Source organism: Carassius gibelio, chromosome A23, assembly GCF_023724105.1.
Source record: "Carassius gibelio isolate Cgi1373 ecotype wild population from Czech Republic chromosome A23, carGib1.2-hapl.c, whole genome shotgun sequence".
Lineage (NCBI taxonomy): Eukaryota > Metazoa > Chordata > Actinopteri > Cypriniformes > Cyprinidae > Carassius > Carassius gibelio.
Window position 1 is genome coordinate 18,259,452 of NC_068393.1, and position 13,926 is coordinate 18,273,377.

The 13,926-nt window shown below is 35.2% G+C and overlaps 1 protein-coding gene across 1 annotated transcript; it reads right to left on the reverse strand.

The window, feature by feature from the left end:
- Positions 1-3,204: 3,204 nt before the first annotated feature.
- LOC127944358 (lebercilin) lies at positions 3,205-13,235 on the reverse strand. Its single transcript, XM_052540234.1, has 8 exons — positions 12,858-13,235; positions 10,588-10,935; positions 7,928-8,469; positions 6,801-6,938; positions 6,610-6,706; positions 6,141-6,274; positions 4,223-4,466; positions 3,205-4,125 (listed from the first exon to the last, which is right to left on the reverse strand). Exons 2-8 carry the CDS (start codon positions 10,925-10,927, stop codon positions 3,338-3,340), a joined length of 2,283 nt encoding a protein of 760 aa, XP_052396194.1. The 5' UTR covers positions 10,928-10,935; positions 12,858-13,235; the 3' UTR covers positions 3,205-3,337.
- Between the last annotated feature and the right edge of the window lie 691 nt (positions 13,236-13,926).

Consider the following 13,926-nt stretch of genomic DNA (forward strand, 5'->3'; position numbering starts at 1 on the left):
TTTGTCCATTGGTCAGTTTGGTCCACACTTAACCGCCATTCTTCAAAGCAATTGGTCTGTGCGGCAAATATGTTAATATAACGTACTCAGACATTGGTTAGAATTTAGGAAAGCTCTTCAGCATGTCGCCCTCATTGGTTACCTGATCTCTGTACGCAAATGAGAGCGCTTTGTAATTGGTTGGGTTTAAAGGTCCGCGTGAGGGGGATAAGTGACGGCAAACCAATCCAGGCTTGACAACACAAGCTCGGCTGCATGGGAAACGTTTGCGCGGTCCTTAAAACAAATACAAGCATACACTGAAAACGAGAAAAGGTTTCTATTAATGTGCTTAGTAACTTTACAACATATCAAATAAAAGCATAACATTAACTTACAACTTTTAACATTTCAATGCAAAAATAGATTCAAAAAATGTTAAAACAAAAATATAATCTATTACTGAATATGTGCTACAATGGCATGTTTTCTCCCAATATTTTTCCTCGTATGTAATGACATAGCAGGATAATTCACAGTTTATCATGGCCAACTTTGGCCCACTGGCCCTGGTTTGGGCATATATGGCAAAACATCATTGTGGGTGAAATGTGTCATACAGAAATGTGACAATTTTCTTGACATGTTTCATGAGATTCACACTATAAACCTATAACTGACTTATCATTGATATGATTCACACAGGACAGTCATGTGATTTCAAGGTTAAACGCATAGAACCATTTGCCCACACACAATAGCATCCCTCCACAATGACCTCACAATGGCCACATCTCTGCCACGACCTTACAATGGATGGCATTCTATAATAACTTGACAATGGATAACATTCTACCATGCTTCACAACACACATGTACCTCTGGAAGCTTGCTGCCTCTCCACAGAAGACAATCAGAAATTTGCTGTAAATGACATAGGATGTTCATGTAGCAAACCTACATTTCTAGGTCACAGACATCTATGGATCTGATTCTGGAGATCACTCCATATACAATTTCAATTGCTGACTAATAGTTATGCATATTCCAGTGTGTATGACGTTGATGACATCTCTCTTTCAAAAGATGTGGAAAGATGTAACGAACACGGATAAAAAAAAAATTGTATTTGAATAATCAATAAGGATCACTATTTCAAATTCTAACATACAATACAGTCAGATAAACAAAAAACACAAAAAGAATCAACCTCAAGCCATTGTAATACCATTAAATAATATAACTTGCTTTCACAATGAACCATTTTAGTGCTTCAGTAACATGTTGCAGTGCTTTGGAAAATTGATGGATGGACAAGAATTAAAAGCAGATGTTAATTCACAGATCTCGGTCAATATCCAGTGAGAATTTGTACATAACAATAAACTTGGACAGAACAATAAACCAACATTTTAAATGCACAGTGAATACTAGACTAGTGCCAGATGTTCTTTTAAAAAGGTTGAGTAATATTGGCCATGGGTTTGAAAATTCTGGGAGTTTTTTTTTTTATATATATAAAACATTGTTAAGTATTTGTTTCATGTTTATACTTCATATGTAAATCTGTCTTTGATTCAAGTCAAATAATAAATTGTGACATCCCTCATTAAAAAGTCACAATAAGCATATTTCATAACAGATTTCTCAGTATTTGAGATTGAAATAAACCCTGAAATGCTTTAATAAATAACAAATTACTACAGTTTATATGGAGTAAACATATCTTTTAGTTACACACACAAAAAATAAATAAATAAAAAATAACACAACCACTTGACAAATTCTAAATTAACCCTGTATTTATAAAAAAGAAAACTCATATGTAAGCAGGCAAACAAAGACACTGTATTAGCTGGAAATTAAAAGGGAAGTCGAATTATTTAAGAGTTCTCTGGTCACTAAATGGTTATTGTAAAAAGGTTCATATTGTGCACAAACAAAAACATATACAGTGGCCCCCAAAATATTTGTACACTTGTACCACACACAGAATCACTTTATTAAATATTAAAATAACAAACCAAGAGACATTCATCTGCTCAAGTTCACTTTTCAAGCAAACATTTTAGAAAAATAAGCTTTAAAAGCTTTAAAACACAATCTCAAATTGGGACCAGTTTGTTAAGAAAATGTCACTTGGCTAGTTGTTTTGCTATCTAATGCAAAGAAAATACACATTTGTAACTGTCCAAATTTTTGGGGTGTCCTGTATAGATCTAATTTGAGTACTTTGCTCGTTTTTAGTGTATAAACTACAAACATATGAACCAGACTCTCTCCTTTGTCAAATAATTGCCATTGAAATGTATCTACAATGAGAGAAGGGGGGAGAGACTAAAAGTGCTGTGTGGGAGGACTCGCTCAGACCTAAGTCAGCCAAGCTCTCTGAGAGGGCAAAGCTCTCACTCATATCAAAATCACACTCATATCAGTACTGAAAGTGCAGAGCATTAAATGGTAGCATTAAATGAGAAATGCTCCACAAGCTGTGAAAAAAACAAAACAAGTACCTAAACCCCTTGGTAAACTTCAGAATTTTCCACTGAGGTAGAAGTTGTTTTGAGAATGTGAAAATCACAATAGATGTTTCCCCTGTTTGACGGGTCTTATGCTCTTGATATGAGTCACTCTTATTGATTACATCAGCAAGGATTAGATTATCAATCTTACATTTTGACTTAAACCATCTAATGCACTGTGGTTCCTTAAAAGTTACTGGCCAACAGGTGAGCTTTTCTGACATTCAGGGCCAGATTTGTTAACAGCTTGCTTTTTGGTAAAAAAATAAACTATATGCATTTGTAGGAGTTTCCCTTTCAGATGCAAAATTTATAGGAGGGGAGTATTTAAATGTATCATACAATGTGATTTATTAAGGTTTGTGGTAGTCAGTTTACCATTATTTGCCATTATTGGCCCACCAAAAAAAATATGTCTTAACCCATTTTGCGTTTGACATGGCTTTGATAGTTGCAAATTGGCGCAGCTCTTGGTAGATCACGTTGGTCATTATGGATCTGGATACGTCCGTGTTCTTTAATTTGCGCACATCAGTAGATCATCCACAGAACTTTCCAATCCCTTCAGTGCTTTTATGGCCTTAAGAGTGCAGTGAGTGTTAATTTTGGACCCTTTGTAAACCCAACTATGAAAATAGAAGAATAGAAGAAAATAATCTTTCTTCAAGATTTTGCCGGAAAAGTAAAAAAAAAAAGAGGCATATTAGCAAACTAAGCATTGTTTAATCAGTGCTTACTTCATAATAACGGAGCTCAAAACAAAATATCAGAGGTTTTTGTATTCTTTCTGTGTTTTAAAAAAACGTATAGCCATACTGGCTATAAAAGCACCCCATTCAGAGTGTGACTTCTTCTATGTCATCATCAAATGATGTAATGGCCCTGACCATGGGTCGGCTCTCAAACACATGCAGAGTGCTCCTATTGTTGGGCAGAGAACTGATATTTAGTCCATCTGGTGTGTCTGTGTCCCTCCTGCGTCCACCAACTGAACCTGATGTGAATTGGCTTGTTAGAGGGGTGCTTAGGATCTGCATCCTGCTATCTAAAGAAGGTGGTGTGGCAGATGCCCCAAAAAGCTGCTGCATGAGCTTTGACTTCCTTTCCTTAACCAGGCCACCCGGATTAATCTCTTCATCCAGTTCTCGGGGTAGCTGATTTTCATTGCGTGCACCTAAACCAGCACGTTGGGCAGATTTACCAAAAGAAGGGGTGTAGCTACCAAAAGCAAGGTCAAGACCCTCACTTGGTCCATGTGCTTGGAGAACACCCGCTCTTCTCTCACTCGCAAATGTGTTTGTGTTTTCTTCTGGCTCTGTAAATTTGAAAATACCGTTGTGGTTCCGTTGCTCAGACAACCGTGGAGGAGAGCGGATACTTCCTGTGTCGTCAGAAAAGAAGTCTGAGTCCTGACCTTGAGTCTGCATGTCGATCTCACGCATCTTAGCCAGTAGCCGCTCTTTGCGCTGATGTTCCTCTTCAGCACTCTCTTGATTACGAGCCTGGATGTCTACATTTCTTGCTTTAGGTTGTTCTTCTTCCTGTTCGCACTGCCTCCTGCTCTCTTCCTCCCTTTGAGATATAGACCGGCCAATCCTCCAATCTTCTTCCTCTCTGTCCAGGCCTATTTTAAAACAAAATCACTGCAGATGTGAACATGCATTTCAACAAGTATGGTTAGGATGGTAAGAAATGACATCTATGACCAGTTACTTTCTTACCTTTGTATCCCTTTGAGTTCTTCTCATTTGAGCTGTGCTGTTGATTAAGTCTTTGCCTCTCCTTGTCTTTCAGCAGCTCAATGCCTCTTTCTCTGTCATGCAGCATCTCTTTTTCTCTCTCTTTCTCCCTTGTCTGTTCCATCCCAGATTCCATGTCTCTTTCTTTCTCCCTTTCCCTCCAAAACTCTCGTTTCTTCCATTGTTTTGCTTCTCTAGATCTCTGTTCCCCGCCTTGCTGTTCCTGCTGATATATGAAGAAGAAAATGAAGATGAAGAAGATGACAAACAAAGGACAGGGATTGAGGAAAACACAAAGTTTATCATCTAAGCAAAGCTTGCTCAATGAAATATTACTTAAAGCTGCAGTTGGTAAATTTTGACGCTCTAGCGGTTAGTAAACAAAACTGCTTGCGTCTTGCGGATGAACATCGTAGCCGGAACTACTTCTCTCTGTTTATGTCTATGAAGAATCACAAAGATACTGGGTTACTCCGCCGCGGTATCCCCGAAGCAATCTAAAATATTCTGAATATAAACACTTATTATAGATGTACCCTCGTGATTCAGGACAAGCTAAAAACACGGTTTGGAAAATGGATTCATGGTGCACTCGCTTATTGTATACATTTTCTACATTTTGAACACAAACAAAGTTATGGACCGCAGCTCTGATTGGTTGTTTTCTTAACGGGAGCGGTCTGTAACTGAAAATGGCAATAGGACCACTGGGAGCTTGATTTTTTCACAGATTATCTGTCTCTTATTCTACTGTCAGGACATAATGACAGGTTTAACAAATATGTAAAAAATATATTTTTACAAAAGTTACCTACTGCAGCTTTAAGTATGCATGTAAAGTGACAATCTGCACAAAAATGAAAATTGACAGCATTTTCTCACCATCATGATGTTTTTAATTTGGCAGGTCGAACCAATGACATTTGGCATCACTGATGTCAAAACCGATGCAACATATTTATATATACATCAAACATAGCTGTTGCAGTGAATATTAATAAGGCTTTATGGTTTAATTTGTTTTTCATTTTTGGAGCTTGACCATCCCTTGTTACTGAATTTATATGGGAAAATAACAACATAAATATTCTGTGCAACTGCTCTTATTCCAAGAACTGTTCTTAAAAAACCTAACTTGGGATCATTCTTAATTCAGAATTATTATTACATATCACAAACACTCATGCTGTAAAACTAATCAGCCTGGTTACTAGTGCTCTTCTGTTGAAACTATCTGGCAGAGGTTAAGAGGTTAGCACTTAAAGATGTGAACATTTGCTTTGGGAGCCAGAATATGAACTACATTCTATTCTGTTGTGTGGTGCATGCTGGGATACAGGAGGACAGATATTCAAAGGCAATCTTTTTTCACCCTGTGATTCACAGCAGGCTTTTGAACATGAAAGTCAATAATTAAAAAATTACTCAAGAGATTAATTAACAAGGAAATTCATGGTATGTGAGCTATCTGAAAGGATCGCTAGGTGATAAAACAGAATGAGAAAGAGGGAAAGGAATTTGCTAATTATTTATTTATATCTTTATTATTATTATTATTTAGCAATCAATCAATAAAAAAAAATAGTTAATGAATAATAATAGTAAATGAAAATGTATTACTTTACCTGATGTATTTTCTGATGTATTTTCATTCTTATTAGAATATCACACTATTCAATATCTACTGAAATCTCCTAAATGGAGTTATATTTGCGAGTTGTTGTCTAAGACAAAGCTATATTAAACATTAGGTTAATTACAGTAATGGCATCACAAACTGAAGCTAATCACAATTTCATGAATTTCATGAGTTCTCTTACGTTTAATATATAAGATTCAGAAAATACAATTTAAAAGGACATATCATTTATAAGATCTTTATTGAGCAGATTATACATGCCTTCAGCGAGAAGTAATTATGAGTCTGGTCGTCAAGTGGGAGTTCGCTGGTAAGAGTTGGAGGTGGTGATGGGAAGTCCAGTGAGGACGTCCTGTCCTCTGTCTGTACTGCCTTAGTGCTGGTTGTACTGGAGCCTTCAACACATATACAAACACAAACATGTGACAAAATGCATAGATTACAGGCACACACATTATACATTGATAATGAACTACTGTATCTTTTAGAGCCCATACAACATCTCTTCAAACATATCTAATCTCATATATTTAATCCATATAACCACCGTAATTAATGCTGTGAATCTCATGGGAATATAATCAGCACAGAAAGATGTTTGTTATGGAGTACCTGTCTGCTATTAATAATTTTGAATTGAATTTTAAAGTGTGTAAGAAGGCCCTGTGAGGAAGATGCATACAGTCGTGTAATGGCACTTAGATGAACCTATCAACAAATGCTCATCTACCTTTTTGTTTGCTACCATTCTCTGCTTCTTTTCTGGAAGAAGCTTTTAGCATCCTGTTAGCGTAGATATTCCGAGCATCCAGCTCCTTTTCTTTCTCCTGATATAAAATGCAAAAAATTAGGTTTGTGTTTTAATGAATCAAAATCTAACTTTGCATGTATGTGGTTTGTGGGAGTTTGGAACCTTAGAACCTTTAGTTTAGAGCAAAGTCTCTCCACTTCCTCCTGTAGTGCTTTAACTTCCTGTTGTGCATTGTGAGTTCTCCTCCTCTCATTAGCTAGCTGCCTCTGAAAGCTCCCACTGCTCAGCTCCATGTTCTTCTCCAATTCCTGATGACACATTACCCACATTATACACACAGTCATAAAAAGACAAACTCATATTGAAAGCATGATGATGGATGAAGTCATTATAATCAACCATAGCCCCTTAAAGAAAGTTCATTTCCTTTGGTAAAAGCTTGTATTTCGATTTTAAAAGTTAAATGTATAATTTAATATTTAATGTATTCTTAAATAATTGGTAATAATTATTTAAATAAAATATAATTAAATTATAATTAAATAAAAATTAGAATTTATTTTTAATTTCAGACAAAAAATTTGATGAGAACATTTTTAATTAGTTTATTAATTTAGTTTTAATTCAGTTTCCTTTAAAAAGAAAAAATATATATACATTATACTTAAAGCTGCACGATTAATCGCATGTGATTGTCATGCGTGTCTCTTTAGTAAAGCTGGTTCTGTGATTAGTACTAAATATCCCATCATCTGCTTTTAAATGGAGCGGCACTTAATATACAGAGCCGTAGTTCACTGATAAGCTATGCAATATCGCATTCATAATCACAGATGGTTATGATCTACAGCTCTGTATATTAAGTGCTGCTCCATTTGAAAGCAGGTGATGGATATTTAGGACTGATCAGAACCAGCTTTACTGCATGACAATCACATGCAATAAAGTTCAGCCCTAATTAGAATTATACCAGAAACCATAAATTCATTAACACTTTTACAGGGAACTATGACACATGATCAAACATCACTCATCGCTTTGAACTTTCAACCCATTCTTACTAATATAATAATATTCTCCCTAATAATAATAATACACAAGCCATTCTTACAATTTTAACATTATCTGCTTTCTTAGCCAGTAGATAATTTGACCTTGGTGACATGTTTGACAACCAAATAATTAAGTTTGTAAGGCACAAATGCATAGACATGTCGCCCTGGGACAGCTGGGCATTCCTTATTGCTAAGCAGTGCAGTGTGTGCTTGATTGTAATTTTTAACTTTTTTTAATTTACCTTCACTCTGCGTTCACTTTCTTGCAGTTTGCCTTGAGTGTATGTGAGTTTTCGTGAGAGTTCCTCCCTCTCTCCAAGATTCTGTTCATCTGCGAGCTGCTGCAGTTTCTGTAGATGACTTCGACAGTGCTGGAGCTGGGCATCTGTTTCCCTGAGGCTGCGCTCTGCTGTGCGCTGGTTCTCTTGACTGCGTCTCAGCCTCGCATGCAGTACATGAGTCTCATTGTTGTGACGAGACAACAGCTGCGAGATCTCACTCTCTGTGTCATTGTAGCGATGCAGAGCTTTCTCTTGCCGCAGCTGCATTTGTCGCAGTAAACGGTTCTCACGCTGCAGCTCGTCTGCATGCAGCCTCAGCTCAGACAATGCGTTCTTCAACTCGTTGATCTTTAGCAGACGTGCAGACAGCATGTGTTTGGTGACTGGGTCCACTTCTTTAGATGGAGAATCTTTACTCAAAGTTTGGGATCGGAGGCCTCCTGACCACTGCTGAGGATGATGGGAGCGGGGTGGGAGACGGTGTGACACACCTTTATGTACACCTGAAAAAAACAACCATAATTATTTGCATAATTGTACTTGCATATGTATTTTTTTTATGGCAAAGCTGAAATTTCAGTTTTCGGTCACCTGATCCTTAAAAAATCATTCTAATAATTATTCTAATTATTAATAATGTTGAAAATAGTTGTGATGCCTAATATTTTTTTTGACTAACACTTTTTTAAGATTGTCTGTTGAATATAAAGTTAAAAAGAACATTAATTTGAAATAGATTTTATTTTGGGTCTTTAATGCCACTTTTGGTCAATTTAATGCAACCTTGATGAATAAATGTATTTCTTTCTAAAAAAACAAAACAAAAAAAACACAGGCATTAATATGACACTTGATGCCAAATGTGTCTAGTGGATTCTGCTGGTCATTACTGGTACTGCAGAACACAACAGTTATTCTCTAATTCTCTAAATGGTTCTGTCTATTTAAGAGCTTAATACTTAGATTATACATTATTTAAAAAAAAAAAATTTTCATTTTGCATTAAGAACTTAAAACTATTTTTAGAATCCATAGGATGTGCTGCATTATGCCATTATTTTTATGCAATTAAGCATATCTACATTTAAATTGTATTATTTCTAAATTATATTAATATTTAATATATTTAATGTTATTTTCATATATATATATATATATATATATATATATATATATATATATATATATATATATATATATATATTTTTTTTTTTTTTTTTTTTTTTTTTTGCATTATGAATTTTAAATTGATGTGAAAATGTAAAATGTGCTTAACTGTGAAGAAAATAATGTCATCATTCAAAAAAAAAAATATTGTTCCTCAAAATTTGCTCCATATTGTTTTAGTAAAAATTTATTTATAGTTTTTGGAGTGAGATATGACCTGGAGCCTGTACCATGAAGCCAGATTAGCTGGCTAGCCAGGTCAATTTCAGTTTAGTTTGCACCAATCCTGTGTTATGTTCTGGGTAAGAGAACTCAAGCTGAAATTGGAACAATCAGATGTGGGCAAAGTGACACATGTCTGATGCAAAAAAAAGTCACTCCCTCAGTTTCTCTTCCTCCAGATTAAAGGTCACTTACACTGACCTAAAATAAAATTAACAACAATATTGTCTGGCTTTAATGATTACTTAAAATAATTTTATATGATTTATATAATTATAATATGATTTGTTTTATTATTAAGCAATTTTAGTTTAACAATTATTATAAAGCATTTATTTTTAATGAATATTAATATTTACAAATCATGTTAGATAAATAAGCTGTAGAATCAATAGATTATGCTTTAAAAATGCTACGTGTCATGTTCGAGTCTCTATTGCTATATGTCAACTATATAAACTAAATACACGTGTCATTTTTGACTGCACTGATTGAACAAGATAATTTTTTTTTATTTGTCCTCTTTCATGGACAAGTATTTCTTCAGTGTAGATGTGTTTAAATTCTTTATATTCGTAAATCTCTTAACCCTTAACAAAAGAGTTTTGGATCTCGCTGGCTCTTTTGCGAGAAGTGAATCACATTTTCTCTGTGTTGCAAAGCATGTGATTGGCTGTTTGCCATTGATGTCACATTTATGTGCATGCACTCCACAAACTCAGGATCAAAGCCTGAGTTGACAAAGAAAGCTCATGAACAGCATCATGGTACCAAAAAAGTTTCGTCAGCTTGAAACTAATCCTGTAACTCTGAATTTGTTCAACTACCATTATGGTACAGCTCATGTCCTTGACAGGTTTCAAGAGATTTATCCACAAAGAGCTCATTAATATGACTGCACAACTGAGTATCTTTTGAGTAAGAAAATCCAATTGCTGCCCATTACTCAGATCTTGGGTTGAACAGCAATCAAAGTGTCTCAAGAAACATGACTGGACACAAACAAAACCAAAACTGGCCATGCATTCACAACAGAATTCAGTTGCTAATGGCCTCGACCATCATGTTAAGTATGTCATACCTGTAATTGGTGAACCAGAGGAGACATCTGACTAATTTCATGTGCTTCAGTAGGTGTACACAAATGATTTATCCTTCTTAATTTGATATTTCTGCCTAGATTTTCAATGTGATTTCAGACTTGTGTGCTTGCCTATAACGTGTATGCATACCTGCTCGATGCAAAGGGCTGCTGGACACCCTCCTAGACCTCCCTCTTCTTTGTGGAGACAGAGAGGTTGACCTGAGAGACCGATCCGAGTGAGAGACATTTTCATAATCATCAGAGTAGAAAGAGGCACTGCTACGCTCTCCATCCAAACACCGATCAGGGTCTTGATCTCCGGCCGGCTCTCGCTTTCTGGTTCGCACATGATCACCAGCCAAGCTCTTGATGTTTTTTTTGTGTTTCTCCTGTTTCTCAGATTGAAAAGGAGAATCTGAGATCTTCCCATCACTGTGGTGAGACAATCGGCTGTGCTCTGATTCATGATTGTCTTCATGCAAATCCATGTCTCTCCCTGCAATTCAGTTCAAAATGATCGAGGCAGATCAGACTGAGACTGTACTGAATATATGCTCCACTCACAATTAATAAGCAGCGCACACACACATCCAAACACACAAATCAGAAAAAGGCATGATTGCTACGGCACTGTATTTTGCAATTTAGATTGTGTGTGAGCTTTCTGTGAATTGTGACATAAAACCACCAGATGCTTAACACTCAAGATGTCTGAGACACTTCATCAAGACTGCATCAAGTTACCATCATGTTTGTTGCTCATTAACAACAGCAGTGTATTTTTAATTCTCATCTAGTAATGTGGCAGGGGATACGGTCTAGCCACTAACACATATCATGTATTCAGCCAAAACATTAAAAACATCACTCTTTGGCATTACTGAGCAAATCTTGAACACTTAGGCATTAAAATAAATAGCTTGGTTTGTGCAAATTAAACTTGTATTATGTATTATTGCATTATGTTCTAACTAGACACTTTCTTATCAAATGAGGGTATTTATTGTGTTTGTGAAGTGTAATAGTTGAAGATCATAAGTTGAGTACAAATAAGAAATCACAAAGTGTCACTAAGAACAACGAACCAATAGAGCTGGATTAAAGACAAAATGAGCTACAGCAGATCTGTTGTGTCTTCATAATGTAAGATTTATGACCCTTTGCCCATTGCAGCGCGTGTGAGGGGAGACAAGAACAACGGCGTGCAGGTACTTGATTTGCTGTAGTTAGTCAACTTAATTTAACATAACAGCCAGTTAAGCACAAATTAGATGCATTACATAAATGCCTGATATGCAGTTTACGCAGCTTGGCTCTAAGAAATAGTGACTAACTCACGAAGTCATGTTAAATAAACCATCAAGGCCTCTCCCAATAAAGATGTAACTTTGCATGAATTAAATAATACAGTCATGAATGAGCGCATGTTGTAAATAAAAGCGCTGAATTTAATTCTCTCTCTGTTGTAAATTTGCTCCATCATTAGTCTCGTGAAGCCGCTTTCATATTGCTGTTCGTGTTCACTCAGCGGGTTGATGTGGTTGATCCAGTGAATAATAATTCTTGACTCTGTATCTATTAAACATCTTATAAACCTACTAAAACGGTATTTTAAAAATGAAGTTGATAACATTAGACATTCAACGTTTATTTGACTTATTGTTAATATTAGTGTTGTTGGTGTTGATGCTTTTAAGAAATAAAATGTTTTTTATTGTTGTAATATAAAGATTAAATGTAACATGAAAGACTCATTTTCAACACTTAAAAAAATGATGACTTAAAAGAAGAAAAATCAAAGTATGTTCTGTCTTCACTCTGTCATTTATTTACTTTATAACAGTTAATAAATATCGGTTTTGCATATCGGTTATCGGGAGTGTAAACATGCAAATAATTGGTATCTCTAATAAACAATTTAAATAAAAAATCAATATCGGTCAATCAATAATTAAGTACATCTTAATTTTTGCAATAACAAACCAATTCTTTGAAACTAGTATTAAATATTTTAAGTTAATATCAAAATATATGCATAAAGGAAATCTTGAGTTTTATAAGGCATTCACCAAACAGATATATGCACTATTTGCTACCTGCAGCCTAAAATACTACAACAACTACTACTACCAATAATAATGAACAAATCCTAATCAGTTAGATCTGAATGAATAAGTAATTGAAATTAATTTTTTTCTGCCAAGAACCTGTCTTGGCTTTAGACAAGGAATCCTATGAAAATGTAAAACTAATAAAATATAGCGTTAGTTAAGAATGTTTTTACGCGTTATTTCATTTAGTCTAATGACACAACTGGCATCAAGCACTAAAACCATCTGTCTTTGTCAGGCCAATTTGACCATAACAACACATGTCAGTTTGCAACAACGCACGTGAAATCATTTTAAAAGTACTTACCAGTTTCTTGCCCTTCTAAGTATCCATATCTATATGGTCAGTTCCTTCATAATTTGACTCGATTAACGGCTCGCAAACTCGCTAGCCAGCTACATGATGAGCTAGCTAGCTGGGATTACTGTATATCGTGCAACTACGACAACACACAACACTCTCTACCGTAGTGACGACGCCAAACAATTAGCAAAACGTTATCCGAGACGTTAAAGAGAGGGCGAATGCGGTTGTTTGGTCGTCTGTCCTTTAATCAAGCGTCGTCTGGCGGAAATTGTAGCTTTTGAAGAGGAAAAATGTGCTTTACTGAAGGAGTTCGTGAAAACTCTGAATCCACGCCTCGCCTTCTGCTTCTGGTGTCATAATGACGCTTCGCCATGGCAACGCGCGCGCCCCTGACCATCACCACTTGTGGAGCACGGATAATACAGGCTTCAGGCGTCGGTAATACTCTATGGTAATACTATAAAAAGTAACAAAAATATGTCAGAAAGATTAAAAAAGGCAGTTTAGAATCAGAATGGTATTACTATTATAGCTCTTGGTGATGATAACTCTCACATGATAGATACAATATGCGTTAGATGATAAAAATATTTTTATTATAGTTAAAATATAAATTTCCAGCAGAAACGATGCTAAATGAAAATTATAAAATTTTGTATCTAAATAATAAAACTTGTGTCCCATTGATTTATAATATTTTGGATTAAATAAAGGGATAAAAATATTAATAATATTTAATAATTTTATTTGGGTAAAAGCGTCAGCTAAATGCATAAATGTAAAATATATTTCATGTCATCACAGTTAGAACGAACATGTTAATGCCCAATTAAATACTATCAAAATACAATATTAAATAAAATATAAAACATATAAAACTGACACTTATCAAAATAGAGCCACATCCTAGTCTACCGTTGATTTAAAAACATTTTATATTATATAGGCCTACAAAAATATTTCCACAATTTTGAAATGACAAAATAATAATATCTAAATAAAATATAAATATCAGTAATCCACTGTCATATCAATAATTTAGCATGTTGGTGGTCCTATCGTTCCTGGT